At 38.4% G+C, this 17566-nt stretch overlaps 1 protein-coding gene across 1 annotated transcript in view; it reads right to left on the bottom strand.

Moving 5' to 3' along the window:
• agbl4 (ATP/GTP binding protein like 4) overlaps positions 1 to 17566 on the bottom strand; it is a 303108-nt gene that overhangs the window by 18251 nt on the left and 267291 nt on the right. The window contains exons 7-9 of the mRNA XM_023339872.1: positions 16572 to 16661; positions 15326 to 15440; positions 13194 to 13305 (exon numbers count right to left, since the gene is read on the bottom strand). Coding sequence (XP_023195640.1) covers positions 13194 to 13305; positions 15326 to 15440; positions 16572 to 16661 — 317 coding nt within the window. The remainder of the gene's footprint in view (positions 1 to 13193; positions 13306 to 15325; positions 15441 to 16571; positions 16662 to 17566) is intronic.

The raw sequence follows: 17566 nt of genomic DNA, 5'->3' as shown, positions 1-17566 counted from the left end.
AAATAAAAAAAAAAACAGGCACATTGTGATATTAAAATCGGTGATTTTTTTATTTAGTCACTAAAGACAGCCCTGATTAAGGTACTGATTTTATTACAATTACTTTTATCTTATGCTTGTTTTTGTCGTCCCATTTGTTTTGTTGAACATCTTATCATTTGTTGTGCAATTTTAGCAATAATAATTTGTACTTGTGTGATAATCCATTGTATTTCACTTTATAATTACTTAAAACTTAGTCAATGAAAGTTCTTGTATCTGTTAAAGGCATTTGCCTCTTTAAAGACTTGAGTTTTTATTGTTTTGTTGCACTTAAATGTTTCAGATCAACCAAAATATAAACAAATAAACAAGAAAGGCACAGTAAATGCAAAACATGGTTTTCCAGAAAGGATTTAGTTAATTAATGGCTACCTGCCTCAACCTGTGTGACAACATGAAGCAGCCTCAAAAAGCAACACATCATGCCTACATCATGTTGTAATCTGCAAATTATGGCTTTACCTAAAGTCAGATAAATCCAACAAGGGCTGCTAAACTTTAATATTAATGAGATTATCTATAGCTAGTTTTAAGTGCTTACCAAAGAAAATAAAAAAATGAAATTAAATCATAACATGCTTCAAGTATCAATGTAAGGGTGCGCACACTTAAACAACCAGGTTGTTGAAGCATTTCATTTAATTTATTTCCTTACAATGGGTGCACTTGCCTTCTAGTTACATACACAGTATAAATGCCATTAAGTATAAAGAAGATTTTTTTTTAAATGTATCATGATCTCACTTAATTAAATCACAAAAAAACTGCCATTTAATAGGGGCCATTTAACTTCCAAGAGCCTTTGTATGCCTCAAAATTAGATAAACCTCTTAAGTCAACATTTGCTTTTTATGTAAATAATTTAATAAAGTGCATTGTCTGAAACTACACCATGACAGGAGAGGGTTAAAAACAGAGATAGCTAATTAAATAAAATGTCAGGTTAGATGGTGCTTTATTAATCCAGAGGAAATTATAGGTCTGTTGCTCACATAGATACATAACCATTCATAAAAGTACAAAAATATGTCTGCCTTAGAAACCCTGTGATCTAAAATAGAGAGTTAAACATTAACCTTTCTCCATCTAAGGTTTGACTTGGCCACCATGTTGAACACACACTATAAATGAATGTTTTCTCCTGGTCCAATATCCCTTAACCTCAATCACAAAATCAAATGAAGTAAGCAAGTCAAGGTTAGTAAAATTGATGTGTTAAATTATTTTGAGACGACCTCACACACCAACACACCCCGCCACACCTTCTGACCCGCAGCAACAGACTAACACCCACCAGCATCCATAGCCTTTGCCTGCTCTCTCTATCTTATCACTGTGTTGCCTCTCTCCCGGTTTTATCCTTTTGCTCTTCTTCCTTTCCCTCTTTTATCTCCTTCCCTCTCCGCTCATTACAGATTCAGCTCCACACCTTGTTCCCTGCGGGTCATAAACAGGAGGAGAGGGAGAAATGTGAGGAGAGAAAAAGAGAGAAAAAGATAGTGGGATGGAAGCAGAGAGAGAAAAAGAAAAAAAGGATAAAAGGGAAAACGATGCATATGCTTGTAGTTACTTGTGTTTGTGAAGTAACATAGGAGGGATTGAAGAGCTTACAGAAAAAGGAGGTGGGCGACGAAGAGAGGAAAAAAGGAGGCAATAAGTATATGAAGACAGAGAGAGGGGAGGAAATGAGAGAAAGAAAGAGAGAGAGAGAGAGAGAGAGAGAAACAAAGATGTGTGCGCAGAGACTGGCAGGGGTGAGACAGAAAGAGGGAAGTGATGCTTGGGCGGCCCAGGCGACGCAGTGTGGCTGTGTTTGAAATTCTGCTCACAGCCAAAGCAATTTCCTGGCGGTGGCTGTGCTGTCAGCTGCTTGGCTGGCTGGCGGTGAAATATGGTGGCTGGGAGTCGGCCGCTAGCAGCCCCCGACAACCTGATGGATGGAGCCCCAGAGGAGAGGAACAGCAGCCGGAGAAGGTGGGGTTGGGTGAGGAGAGGGTTGGGAGGTGGTTAGGTGAGGAGAAACAACAGAAAAACAAAAAGAGAAAGAGAATGAAAGCGAGAGAACAGGAGGAGGGGAGAGAAGCTTAATGCAGTCAAGTGAGCAGCAGTGGTGATGTGAGGTAGAGAGGAGAAAAATAACATGAGACAAAAAGGTAAATTAACAAATGAATAAAACTGAAAGGGAGCAGAAAAAGAAAAGACAAGAGGTAGGAAGATGGGAAAGACAGGTAGAGCAATTCAAGTTTATTAGAGAAAGAAAAAAAGGGTGGAGAGCAAAAGATCCAACCAGCAGGGTCTCAACAAGGCTAATAATCACTAAGGGCTCCCCCTCAGGTGGAGGTAAGGGAAAGTTAAAATGGAGCCGACAATAGAGAGCTGGGTTAAAGAAAGGTGGACAGGCACATGATCAAAGAACACACTAGGAGGAGAAACATTATTTAGCTCCTGCCTTCATGCTATCCCACTGAAAGGTAAAGGATGTGTTCATATGTTCAACATAATATGTAGAAGAGTTTAAGCTGTTTTGACTGCAAAGGATGGGCTGACAAACACTATGGATTAAACTGTGGCTAAAACCCATGATGCTGAACGCTTTACAACTTAAAAGAATCAAAATTGGTCAAAAGCTTCTTGTCCACCAGAATTTTTACCAACTTCAGCTGAAAATTTCTATTCTTGTGCCTCTGGTTATATCATCAACCCAAATACATTCAAACTAGAAGACAGTTTTCTCTGCAGGGGTCTTCTTAAAAATTGTTTTGTGAAATTGTCCATTGGAGTACATACTTTACCGCCCAGCTTTGTTTTTTTATTCTCAGTGTACATTTGTGGATGTTAGATTGTGTCTTTAAACAAAAAGCTGAAAAATACAAGGTTGAGCCTTCACCTTCTGGTAAGTAATCCTCATCCCAACCCTGCAAGTTTTCACATGAAGCTGTGAAGGTCTCTTTGAAGGACATCAGAGGATCTGTAGCAACAGCCAAGGAGCGCCGACAATGTCATGTCCAAGTCTACTACATTGCTTAGTTAATGCTCTGTCAATCAAACCAAGACGGTTCTGAAGGCCCCACCACTGTGATTGATGCTTCAATTAACAACCCGCTCTGACCTCCAGAATTGTTCATTTGAAATTGTAATTAAGCAATTAGGGGCAATTAAGAAACAGAGACTACTGAATGAAAGTCAGAAGACAATTTAGGAGAAGGAGAGATAGAAGTGCAGAGAGTGCAAGTGTCCAAATTAAGCCTCTCGGAGAAAAATAAAAGCCCCGTCTTGCTGCAGAAACTCCAGAGAACTCTCAACTCGGGGTGAACTTGCAACGACGGCAATCAGTTTAGTGTAAAACCCAGAAGGTCAAACGAATGAATTTTGTCAGACAAGTACTTATCTGCTGCATATTAATTAGAGCCGGGTGCGGAAGTGCAGTGGGGGCCGTAAATGGCGGGCTTATCTGTACACGGAAAGGAAAAGTAGCTGATTGAAGCAGGATTACAGGCCCCTGAAAAAAGCTCTTTGCATCAGCAGCATACCTTTTGAAAAGAAGGAGGACAGCTGCTGGTTCAGGAAAAAAAAAGTTGCCTCTGCTATTCATGCAATGTTAAACATACAATGTTAAACTAACAGGGATTGGATACAACACTGCGCTAAATGAACATTTTAATAATTTATATTGAGTTGGTCCTACTTTGACTGCAATAACAGCTTACATATGCAAATTAGAGGGTGAGTTTGAGAAAAGATTGTTCTTGCTGTAGCCGGCAGAAACACACAAAAACTGACCTTGACCATACTTACTCTCGAATAGATGTAAACACTTCACTAGGCTGTTGAAAAGGCTTTTCCAGGTGACATAAGATAACACATTTTTCTAGACCAAACCAAGCTCATAAAATGGTTCAAAATGTAAGGTTTATGACAACCAAAATTATAATTTACCAAGAATATTTCGGTAGCAGTGAATCTTGAGCGAACTGCTTCCAGCTAGTGAGATCTGCGAGATCCTACAAAACACCTGGCAAATACTACTTGCTACATAAAGACTAATTTACAGAAGACAGAACTTGTGCTCACATGGTATAACAAATGCTGGAATAACTTGGTCTAAATTTACTCATGTTTTTAGTCACTCCAGCATTTCAAAATCTTTCAGCCAATAGTTTTTAGATTGCATAAAATTCTGCTCTTAATTCCCAACAGAGGAACGGCCGCCCATTCGACAGCCTTCCTGCCTCAGTGTAACCTCCCCAGACTGCTTTGACTCCAGGCTGATGATCCTTCCAGCTGAGAGAGACAAAGATGACGGAGCCAAGGGGACCCGGAGCAGAAGCCAAGCTGGTTCAGAGAAAATAAACATGTGACCCCACCGGAGATACTCCCTAATCTGCCCTATAATAAGGCTGTCTTCTGGCATCAGAACCTGTCTGACTTTGAAAGCCATCCCTTCTTGCATTTCTTTCTTTACCAAAGTATTCCTAAATTTAAGACAAGTACGTAAATAATCTTAATTATGTGGAGAGAATTGTGAGCTTACACTTTCAGAAAATAGAGTTGTAATATTTGATAAAGTTAGGTGTTATATCAGCTAAACAAAATCTGAACATTCATTCTCTAACCCTTTGAAAGTTTCCCTTTGAGTTATTAAAAGTCCTCTTTATGTTAATTTTGTTTTTTAATGAATTGTTTCAATATATTAGTGTATTGGTAAATTAAATTAAATTTCACATCTCTCTCTCTCTCTCTCTCTATATATATATATATATATATATACTGTATATTCTTGTTTTAATTAAATCAGTGTGGTGGGGATGCTGTATGTTTCTCTGTGCAAAATAAGTTGCAAAAATCAATAGTATGCTGACATCTTAAGACATGTGAGATGATTTTGAGTGGATTGTGGGATATGTATGCTCAAAGCATGCAAAGAGGAAGAGGTTAAAGGAACCATTTAGTTTGTGTTGTGAGACCGCACAGAATTGACTTTTCATTACAGAGGTTGTGAGTTTCCAGTATTTTACACTCTTTTACTCTGAGGCAGGAAGGCTGTTGGATGGTCGGCTGTTCCTCTGTTGGGAATTTAGAGCTGACTGTGTGACTTTGTGGGAGTGTTCAGAAAAGTGTAAAGAGACTGCATGAAACTTGAGCTGATCAGAGCAGAACTCAGAGTGCAGAGGGATATGATGTACTGTTCTCATTCTTGCAGCAAGAAATCAGGCTCAGGACTCAGAAGAACTGCCTCACCTGTCCTTGTTAAAAGTATTTTTCCCATTTCAATCAGCCATGTTTCTGTTTTACTTTAGATCCATCTGTTCTTAGCTGTTTTAGTTGGGGTCTGCCATGCATGGAAGAGCAAGCAGTGCATTGTTTTGCCTCCTATGGTTAACTTTAGCATTGTTGCTAATTTTCCGGATCAGTACCCCTGATTCGTGTCAGATCAAAATGCTGACAGGCAAACTTTGACAGGCCCCTTTTAAATTTCTTCAGAAATGTTCTAATTCTAATATTATTACAATAATAATATACAATAGTATAATATTACACAATAATATTACTAATCATAATATTACACTATGATATAATTATTATAAGATACTAAATATATAATAATAATAATAATAATAATAATAATAATAATAATAATAATAATATGATTATAATAATTATAATATCATTATAATATTTGCATACTAAATGGAGTAAGTCCATATTCGTCAACATATTAAAGATACTCCACATGCTATTGACTACATTTTAATTCACCTTAGCATTGTTGCTAATTTTCACCATCAGAATGTTGGGTTCCTACCAATACGCACGTTTGGTTACATTTCTTCAGAAATGTTCTAGTTCAGATTTATTAGTAATTCTTTGTGTTTAGTTATTCTTTATTCCATTAAAATTATAATTTACCTTTTTATTTAAATTGTTTGTTCCTGATTCCCCGTTGTTAGAGCCCTACTTTATTTGTAAGTTTTCAGATTTATTATTATAAGAACCCTTCTTATGCTAAACAAATATTTTAATTGTATTCAGTCTATTTGTTGCCCTGGAAAATGGACTCAGTGTTGGAATATGTCCAATAGTGTAAACAACAGGACAGTATTTTCCTGAACAATGCACTTACAGTAGCATGTTACCACCAGAGCAGAGGTTGTTCAACAGTGGCAATGGGAGGATCTGACTGTATGTGAATAAAGACTTTAGAACTAAGTCATTGTGACAAGAAGGGTATAAAATCCCACTTCAGCACAAGAACAAACTGAAAATCTTCAGGAAGCACATGAATGGAGAGCAGAAGACTGGACAAAGTTACTTTCTTTGATGAATACTCCTGATTGAATTTGGAAATATTGAAAATATGTTTGGAGAAGAAAAAGCCCTACACTGTGCCACGAGTGAGGTTTCCAAATGTGGAGTTACATTTTAAGCAAGGGAATGGACTTACTAACCATTCTGCCCTAGAAAGAGGTCACGAATAAGAAGTGTGATCACAATGTATTCCCAAAACCATGTCCATGTAACAGTCCTTGCAAAGTGTGGTATATTCCACCATAACTAAAGAAAAACTGGTAGATCAACAAACCTTAACCTCAATGAAAGGTCAGTTGTCAAAAAATAGGTTCTTCAATAAAATGTAAAAACAGTGCGACCTTAAAATGCTGTAGCTTCACAACAGCAGTTGTGTCTCAGCCAAACAAAGATTAATCCTGTTGTTTTATCCGTGATACATCTTCTCCAGCATAATGTGGCAATAACATATTACTAAAGAATGAGGCTGCTGCATATCAGTAGAGCTACACAATATTGTCTGGATGCCATATTTGGAAATCTGTTATATTTCATCTGTCATACATTTATACCCTGGAAGGCAATAAGATATTTGGCCAGATAAATGATTCTCACTTTTCTCAATGCACCTGTTATGAATTTTAGTGACAAAGATGGTGAAGCCCACAGAAGATGATGGAAAAGAAAGAATAATTGTGAAAAATATTGTTGCTACAATGATTATTCCTGGAATTGTGCAGCTTTACGCACCTTGCATGGGTATTTACACCCCTTACACTTTTTCACAATGTTCCTATGTGACTTTTATTTGTAAAACTCGTTTTACCATTATTTCATAATCATGCTGCACTTTCTATTCTATCACGCATAAAAAAATATTGAAAATAGGGATATCAATAAAATACTATTGACATTGTGGTTCCAAAGTCACAATTTGGAAAAGTTCAAGGTGTACACAAGCTTTTGCAAGGCACCGCATTAGAAATAAATTATCCAAGAACTACCAGAACCACCAAATAATTAATTTTCCAGAATAAAATTCTAAATCCAAAAAGTGGTGCATTTACATTGTAAAACTAACAAAGCATCAGTTGGAGAAGCCACAGGGGCAACATGACAATGACCCTGAAATGATGTACCAGTGACAGGAAGGTGGCAGAAGGTACGACCTGCTTCATGGATGAGAGTAAATGACAAAACTCTCCGCTTTCTCTCTCTCTCTCTAGCCTTCCCATCACATTTCTCTGACTTTTCCTGCTCTTTGCTCCCTCGTTCTGCACAGTGCACTGAAATTAATGGTGGTATTTGTCTGCTTATGGACAGTGAGGTGATTTGTAATCAGGCAGAACAGACACAACCAGCTCTGTGTTTCAGGCCTGTTTGAGAAACATAAGCTGAGATATCTATCGAGAAAAAAAAGGGGAAAAGAATAGGCACCAGAAAAGAAAAATGTCACAAGAAAGAGAGCAAGCATGAAATAATTTGAAATATTGTGTTGAATAATTGAGAACAATTAAAAGCCCTTTTGGAGATAAGCTGAGAAAGCTAGCAAAAAGACTGAAAAAGTGGGACAGTTTCATCTGTATCTTCCTGTGATAAGTAGACAATTCAGGCTCCAACAGAGGGAGAATAAAGAGTGCCGATGGAGGGATTGAAACGACGTGGGGTGATGGGGAGAAATTGGCTGTATATTTTAGAAATGGATCAGAAATGGTAGGATGACACTAGAGGACACTTAAACGCACATGGAGAGCAAAGAGAGAATACAGGTGACCAAGGGAGGAACAAATATTCATACAAAAACATGCAGAGTCAGTCAGCTTTTCACACGAGGCAAATCTGACAAAAGGAGAAGAAAGAGAGAGAAAAAAGCAGAAGAAGATTGTGAGGCAGCACTGCAGGAGACATAGAAGAAGGACATTAGGAAGAATTTTGAGGGCACCAAATCCATCTAGACGCTGTGACAGGACGTAATATATTTGTTCCACATAGAAAATTAATTTTCTAATATTAAAAAGGTCAAAAATAAGCCAAGGAAACGATGACCTCTTTGTCATCCTTAACAAATTATCCAAAATGGCAGTGTCAAACTGCTGGGGATACATTTGCCCAGTGATGAATGCTTCTGGTAATCAGCCAATCAAAAAGAATTCTTCTTCTGCTTTTGATAAATGAGCTGGAAAAACACTGCTTTAGGAAGAAGATGGGTCCATTTGTTTCTTCAGTCTCCTTCCCTATTTTTTCTCCCTGTCCATTTCTCTCTTTTCAAAACAAACAACAGGGTGGCTTGGGAACAGATTATAGCTCTTTGCATCACTGACTCTTTCAGCCATTTTCCCTGCTGACCAATGTTCAGCTACAGATGGCAAATGCTGGCATTTTTATAAAACCGTTTAAGCAAGTTTCTCTCCAGACGGATGGATAAAAAGTTTGCAATCTGAGTTCTTCGTAGACAACATTTCCATACAGAGCATGATATCTCTACACAGGTAATGGTGCCATGCAATACACCAGCCAATGTAGTATTCAAAACAAGGAGCAAATAGTACCTTAAAGACATTAAGGTTTTTAGTTCTAGACAAAATGCCAGAAGTGACTGAGATAAAGTATGTTTTCTGTTCCAGATCTACATTTTAAATGATTATTTTACTCTTCCAATCAGTTGAGTTCTATGATTAAATAGGTTTAATGCCAAAAGAGCAAATGCCTAAAAAACAAAGCTGTCAGTCAGCTGACCAAGAGTCTGACACACACTTCTGAATTGATACCTCGTTCACAGCTGCTGACTTGAATTAAATCCTCACTTGACAGCTTTACATAGTCTAAGCTGCATATATCCACTGCAAATAGCTACAATACTCTGGTCAAAACTATGCTGGATCTTTGTTCGGTGTAAAGTATATTTATTGTTATCAATCAGAAAGGGGTTTCTTGGTTAGAAATATTTAAATATTTAGTCTGTGTGTATCTAATCTCACCACATATATTTCTTTAAAGATTTGACAATTGTTATAAATCACAAGACCAAACACTCAGCACATCAATTTTTAATAAAACATTCTGGAAAGTTGTATTAGAAAATTTCTTTTTGTTCCGTTTTGGCATGAGGCACCTTATTGGGGGATTGTTGGTGTGTATGTGTGTATGTGTGTGTTTGTGTGTGTGCTTTTGTGAATTTCGGTTGAACGGAGAAGAATGGGCACAAAACTATTTAACCTAGCTTAGAAGAAAGGAATGACATTTGTTAAAATACATTGTTAAAAAACTTTTTATTCATAAAGTCAACCATTTGTAGGTTGTTTTTTAGCTCCAAAGTAAGCTGCCTTTTTGTGCCTGCACTTTACTAGCAGCTTTTGATCAAATTTTCTGTTATTGTAATCTTTACTCCAAATCTATTTGACAGGCAACATTTAAAACCTCTTTGTATCAAATGTTAATGATATATTTCCAGGTGAGTGGGAATGTTGGAATACATTTTGCCAATTTAAACCGTCAGTTCTTGTTTAGGTCAAACTTCTGCATTAAAACTAGCAAGTTTTAAACATTGTGAGCCACAATTTCACATCTATACAATTATTGGTAAAAAAAAAAAAAGATCTTCTGACATTAATATAATGGAGAACAGATTGCTTCTGCTACAAGCTTTGATTCGAATGACACTTGTCAAAGAGCTCACAGCCAGTAATGGGAAGTTATTGCTTGAACAGGAGAAGAAAGCTCTTTTACCATCAGAAACAGAAAGCTGCTGAATCCACAGTGATGGGGATTCACTTCGGAGAGACTAAAGTGACTCTCACTCAAATGCGTGATGGGGTCTCAAAGTGAAAATGGCTCCTTTGTGGAACAGATGGCAACGTGACTCTGATTTATGATGCTTATGCGTAGACCTGCAGAACTTTAAAGATGTAAAAGGAAAAAAAAAAAGAGGAGATTGTCAAAGCCTTGGGGGCTGATTTATGTTTATGGCTCGCTGCAACTTTATACTATAACTTTTATCTAATTAATATAATGTACATTATGTATTCTAAAATTGCTCCCCCCCTAAATAACATGCTGTGCCAAAGAATAAATAAAAGAGAAGGCAAGGTATTTTGACTGATATTTATTTTAGCTGGGACCTAAATCTTACTGAAAAATAAGGAACATGTGGTGGCACCTATAGTGAATGAAAACTCTTCCCTGATTATATTAGTAGATATTTGTTTTTTCTGCCCTCTTTATTTAAAAAGGCAAAAAGTAATGCTGAACAGAAGGGGGAAGTGGGAGGGAAACATAAAATGGATTTAAGTGTTTTTCCAGAGCAATCGTTACCACTGTAAATTTTTGAGTGTACATTTCAAGCAGCTTCACATATCAAAATGCTCTGCAAAATAGCTAAAGCCAAGTCAGATTAGTTGGATGGCATCTCTGAAGATCACAGATTCGGACCTTTACTCTGGGCTCGTCTTTTGCAGCTTCCTTCAAGTTTCCTTTCAGGATTTCTCCATGTTTAGTTTAGCTCCATCCATTTTTATCACCAACTCTGATAAGATGGTTGAAAGTTTGAAGCTATTGTTGGGACTTCTGCACCAGTCTCAATTCTTCTGTAGGACTGCTCTGTTTTATCTCTATTCATTTACCCACCAATTCTAACTGCTGCCACCTCTCTGCTTTGCTGAAAGAATGATGTGCTTAGAGTGATGTGCAGTGGCAGTTTCTGACGCACAGTGCTTTGTATGCAAGCCAACAAGTTGCACAAAAATGTTCCATACTCATTCAATTTCCAGATGATGGATTAGGTAGTGCTTCAAAGAGTGGGATGTTGTTTTATGACCTAACCATGCTTTAAACTTCTCTATACCTTTATCCCTGACCTGCCTGGGGTGTTCTTCGACTTTCACGATGCTTTTTGTTCACTAGTGTTCTCTTAAAAAAGTCTCAGAGAGAAACTGTTTAATTTATTCTGGGATTAATTTACACTTAGGGTGAGACTTTTACTAATTATATGTGTTCAAAAGGCAATTTGTTCCACTGAATTTTATGTATGGATGTCAGATTAAAGTAGCTAACTACTTTTAAAAAAATCTCTACAAAAGTATACACTACTCTGTTTTGGTCTGTCATACATAAAACACCAATAAAATACACTGAAGATTGCTGATGTGTCACAACGAAATGTAAAAAAGGCTCAAGAGGTAGCAAAACTACTGCAAGGTGGTGCAAACAACTGCTACTTAACTTTTTCTCTGTGGCAGCAGAACCCTACAACCTTTGTCCACCTCATTAGGCTCAGTGCCCACTCCACTGTGTAATGATTATGAATGGGGAAGGAAGGGACACCAGCACAAGGACTCGTGGCAGCAGAATTGGCACGGAAACTGGCATCAGGGAGCCCCGGACATCAATAATGGGTCTGATGGGATTAACTGGCTGTGGCAGGAGAGAACCAGGAAAGGCAGAAGTTGCCTAAGCTAACAAATTAACTCTGCAAAATTAAAGGAAACCGTCAACAAGAAGAGGGACTGCAGCAGGGGAGAGGGTATGGCACTGTCATCTGTGGTTGAGGAGTCAAGAGAGTTCACACAAGGAGGGGGATGTTGTCATTTTCCACTACCATAGACATTTCTGTTTATGATCAATATGCTGCAATACCGTTGTGACAAGGAGCTTAATTTATCAAGAGAGAAGATTAAGGTACACAGTGCTGTGATTTTTTTGTTATTGTGGGTTATTTAAATATAGATAAGTACGAGTGAGGATTCCCTTTAAAGGATCCCCACTCCCTCATTCAAATTTATTTGCTGGGTGAGGTAAATTTAGCAGCAGATCTATGTTTGTATATAGCTTTATAAATAAAAGCAGAAGCAAACACAGATTTGTGAGCATTTAGTAATCAACTGTAGACATCTATCCCTCAATGTCTGGAAATGTACAGCAATGTTAGATGTTTTCATAAAAACATTTATAAAACAGCTAAACTTTGTCCCTAGATGATTTTTGTTGGCCTAAATTTGTTTAATAATACTTATTTTTCTATGAAGAGTATTTCTGTATCTCTGCTCATTGCAATGGAGATTCAGTCCACATCTTGATGTACACTGCTCTAGAACAAGATATAGACAAATCTAATTAAATTTCACGAGTAGACACAAGAAAAAAAAAAGAGAAAAAAAAGCAAGGTAATTAAGTCACTTTGTATTATCCACTAGCACTGCACTGTAGATGTATTTGTTTGTGTGATTTTTGTGTCATCTGCAGCATGTGTGTTACTCTGAGTAGGTTTGTGTGTGAATGACAGGCATGAGTGGATCACCCTGCCATGACAGAGTCTATCGATCAGCGTGTCGGCGCCTGGGGAAAAGGTTAATCTGCCCGATGCCAGCTCCTCGCCTCGCCACATCTCTGGCCTGCCCTGCATCCCGTCCCAGCCTGCTCCCTCTCTTATCAGGATTAGAGGAGAGTACAAAAGGGCAGAGCATTCCCAGGACACGCACTGACCTTCAGTAATCCCACCAACCTGACGCTCGGCTTATAATTAACATCAGGAACACACAGGGAAAAGCCCCCCTGGTCTGCCAGCGTAGCATTGCTCTGACTCAAAGACTAAAACTAGAGGGAGAAAAGTTAAAGTGGAGTTTAAGACTCAAAGTGCAAAGTCCTGCTTCACTAATATGTTTTGAATGCCCCAGAGAGGGTGGCTGACATTCAGGAGGTGCTGACTGGCCTCCCCAACCTCTCTTCCTCATAGGCCCTACACACAGATTTTAGAAACATGCTGAACCAAGCAGGGAGACAGAAAACTGTTCCTGGGACCAACAGACACTGGTGTAGTCAAGGAATATGGGGCGCAAAATAAGAGATGTGTGTGTTGGTGAAAACATGCTCACCGGATCTTGGTTCATCTGCACTATGAGCTGTTTAACCGCGTGCAGCGTGGGGTGCGCCCACGGAGAGGGATCCTGCCAGTGGCGATTCAGGTCGAAGCCCATCAGAGAACACCTGTATGAACACACACACATAGATTTAGTGAAAAAATCTCCTGGATTTTCTCCTTTGGATGTACTGACACACACAATTATGTGTAACCAATAAGCCAGCTTTAGATCTGCAGCAGGATTATAGATTGTGCTTAGAGCAAACGTAGGTATTTTTGCAATAATAAATTCCTGATAAGTTCTAAAGTCCAAAGAATAAGATCCTAAATGCAAGCAGGAAGAAGGCAGATTAAATATCCTGAAATTATTATTTAAATTACTGCAACTAAGTTGTTCCACTGCCCAAACAGGATATATAGCCAGATGATTACCTAGTGGCTGAGAAGGACATGATGAATTTAATTGTTTTTCCATTAGTTGGATGTTTGTTTGCAATAAATCTAAAGCAAGAAGACTAAACCTGCTTGCTGAAATATTGACATTTCAGTCAGCTATAATACACTACACATAGCAGGTAATAGTCAAGTTCACAACAGTCAGTGTTTTAACATTGTCAACTGGTGTTTATAAATCCTGCTTAAAAATGTGTGGCTGTCATCTGTTTAGAGTTTTGTTTTACAGAACAATTGTCAGAAATGAAAGTTAAAATTGGTAAGTACTTTCACAAACACAATAAATCCATCTACCTCCTCATATTTAAACCCAGGATTCAAGATATTAGCAAAGACGATGAGAAAACTGTCGTTCAAATTCTTCCGGCAAAACGTACAACATAGTGAGTGTCAAACACAGAAGTTATACGTGGTGTAAAAACAAGACTGAGTTTTCTCTGAGGATGTGGAAACCCAAACTGGTATTCAGACCTGGTTTTTGGACCAGCCTGGGCAACACTGGAACAACTTTTCAAGCAAAGAAACTTGCAAACACAGAGGATCTATTTCACCTTTTAAGCTAGTCATTAATTATCTAGTGTATAATTAGAAAACAAGGGATTTCTCTTATGAATGGGATTTAGATTACCCAAAATTACCTGCCCTGCCTACCAATAATGGCCTACATCCTAAACAGCCAAATATCTCAGTGATGTTGTTAAAGTGACTTAATCTCAAATGAGACATTGCTTCAGGCAACAACCTGGAGGGACTAAACAGCAGGAGCATGAATAGTCTAGAAAAGCTCTGAACAAACCTCCTATAATGCGTAATAGTCTGGCCTAAAGGTAGGCAGTGATGAGGTCAAACACACGCTGCCTACAGCCACCTTTAGCTTCCTTAATGGGATGCTGACATGCAGGGATGCACCCTGATCTGCCCAGCTCGTTGTCTTTTGGATCTTTGACATTTACCCAAGTTGCCGGTAATAACACAGGTGTTAATGTTACCCTGAAACAGCAGAGCAGCCAGCCATGAACAGGATACTCATCCCGGGGTAACTGCCATTGATTATTTGCTCTGCATGTTCCAGCCTGCTCTCTGCTGTTTCCTGCAGAGATGACTGCTTGGGATGCTATATTTCTCTGTGAGGGCAAGGAAGCATGCAATTGTCCATAAGTTGGCACGTGTGATTGGTGAGGAGGTGACTGTCACAATTTACCTTCTGTCAATAAGAACCTTATCACCACTCAGAGTAAAAACAAGCTAATGTAAATTGTCTTTAAGCTGCGGCCAACCTGGTGGATGTATTTTTAAAGCAGTGATGGCATATTACCACTAGATGGCATTCACAAACGCAGTGGGAGAGTGCTGCTGATGCCTATCTCAGAAAGCATTAGTATTCTGGGGGCTGAGCCTATTAAGTAAAAGGCAATTATGAGGATGGGAAAGAGAAGAGAGGAAAACTGAGGAGAGGAGGATACCCACAGAGCAGCAGCAACAGTGTTAAAGACAGAGAGAAGGAGAGGATGGACAGAGAGCTGGCAGAAATAACAGCCCTGAAGCCAAATGCCTTCTCCAATCAAATACAATGCTGTTGGCTATATGAATTCATTAGGCTTCTTAAAAGTATAGTTAAAGAGAAAAAATTAAAATTAGATGATATAAACAAAAGACTACATACAAAATGCACAATTTTGCATTCATTTGTACCTGTAGTTTCCCAGATAGACTCCATCAGGATTCAGCATGGGTACTATCTTGAAGATCACATGATCACGAAGGATTTGGGCAACTGGATGATGGCTCACCAGGAAGTCAATGACACCTATTGCACACACATATAAATTCACACAGACACATACGCAAGCAGCAGGGGGAGGAAAAAAAAAGAAGACTTGAAAAGAAAACCAGGGGCGAGCTTCGCAGTTAATTGAGTTTTGAGAAACAAAAGGAAAAAGAAAAGGACGGTGAGGGGGCATCATCAGAATCAGGGGAGGAATGGGAGACGTCAAGCCTAAATCGATGCAAATGGAATGGAGCTGACGACGGTGGAAAAACAGACAGCATGCAGCGGGCTTAAAGCCAAATCATCTAATTCATAATGAGCCACACACACAAACAGATAGCGGGGAGCACAGAATGGATGGATGAAGTCTTTCGGGCTATTTATTAGCATAAACTAGGAGGTTCAATGAGTTTACTACAAATATTTTGACAGTGGCCAGTCTTTAATCTGAACCTGAAAGGATTGACAGGGATTGATGGATGGAAAGAAGGAGGGAAGGATGAATGGACAGAAGAGCAGACCAGTTACTTTTTGTCTGACTTTGATATTCCTCATGGTTTATTAGAGTGACTGCCTTCGATTAGATATTAGTAGTGAAACTTTCATTCATCTTGGGTGTATAAACATCCTAAATTGATGTTGCTTTGCTACGTCACTGGACATAGAGCTCATCTTTCTTTTGCACTCAGTAAATATTTTACTTTGCTGAAATAACTTTTCCTTTTAGAAAAAAATATATACAGTGGTAAAACTGTAAATGTGTGTATGCTGTTAATGTGTCTTAAAACCAAAAGAGCCAAATGGACAGATTTTTAACCTGAATCACATTCAGCTGCAATGTTGCATTTACTAGTCTCACCATCTAATAATGTCTGAGAAACAAATATAGAAACAGTTTCAAGCAGTTAAGGTTAATCTAATTAATTTATTTGTGCATTACAAGTACAATGCACAATAAACCCACACTCTATCTAATGTAAGCTTGCAATTTGGGATTTATGTGTTAGAAAGAAAGCTCAAAATCTAATGAAATACTGGTTAATTATTATGATACACTTTAAAATATGCATACTTAAATCATCAAAGCACAGTAACAGACCTTGTGGTGAAGCATTGTTAAATTTAAACCAATCAAATAAAAGTGACAACAAAATGAAATTATTATTTTACCTTGACAGACAAAAGAGGCCGGAGACTCTCCGGGGTGAACACGAGCAGTGAGAAAAACCAGCTTCTTCTCCTTCTCTGACCTCACATTTTCTGGGGGAAAAAACAGCAAAAAGTGAATTCAGACACAGCAGAGGCAGGTTTGAAGTAAGGTAAAAGCAAATAAGGGCATAAAAAATGGAAAGAGATGGTTTTGTCAATGCATAAAGATGAAGCAGCTCGGGGTAGGGCAATTTGTCATATTGATATGTCTACCATATTGTAGTTTAATTAAAGGGGTGGGTCAGAACCTTCAGACTCGGATGTCTGCTTTCACACTGGAGCGCATGAATCAAACATCAAACCAACACTGCACAGAATATTCAAAAGTAACGGTGAATTATACATCTACAGGGGTCAGGATGAGACTGCAACAGGTGTGAGCTGAAAGAGAGAGAAGGCTTCATGTCTTGCTAAGAATTTCTCTCTGGCCTTTGACTTTATAGAGAATAATGGACAGATGCTTTTCCTGTTTCCTTCCCTTCTCATCTCCTTTCTTGGTCCCTATTTGTTTTCCTTTTTTAAAGGTAAATTTAAATGCTGTAATGTTTAGGAAGGATCAAAAATGTACACTGGCTCTGATTGGTTGTCTCTGACTGGGAGTGGTGCATTTCTGCAAATGGAAATCACAAGGAAGAGGCAGAGGAACTCGATCATAGTGACATAGAGACCTTTATTTTTATAAAAGTTACATACTGCAGCTTTAAGACCACAGTGCACCAATCTTCTGATGGCTACTTCCAACATGATAATGCATTATGTCACAAAGCTCAACTCATCTCAGACTGGCTGTTACTACGGCAGCGTTAATCCACAGTCACCACATGTCAGTACAATATGTCTTTAGGATGTGGAGGAAACAGAGATTCTCAATAAAGCTACCTGCAAATCTACAGCAAGAGTAATGCCACCATGTAATTTTTTAAAATCTATGCCACCAATGATAAAGGCAGCTCTGA

This window comes from Xiphophorus maculatus, chromosome 9, assembly GCF_002775205.1.
Source record: "Xiphophorus maculatus strain JP 163 A chromosome 9, X_maculatus-5.0-male, whole genome shotgun sequence".
Taxonomy (NCBI): Eukaryota; Metazoa; Chordata; class Actinopteri; order Cyprinodontiformes; family Poeciliidae; genus Xiphophorus; species Xiphophorus maculatus.
The sequence above is the reverse complement of the archived record's forward strand: the minus strand, read 5'-3'. Positions and strand labels throughout refer to the sequence as shown.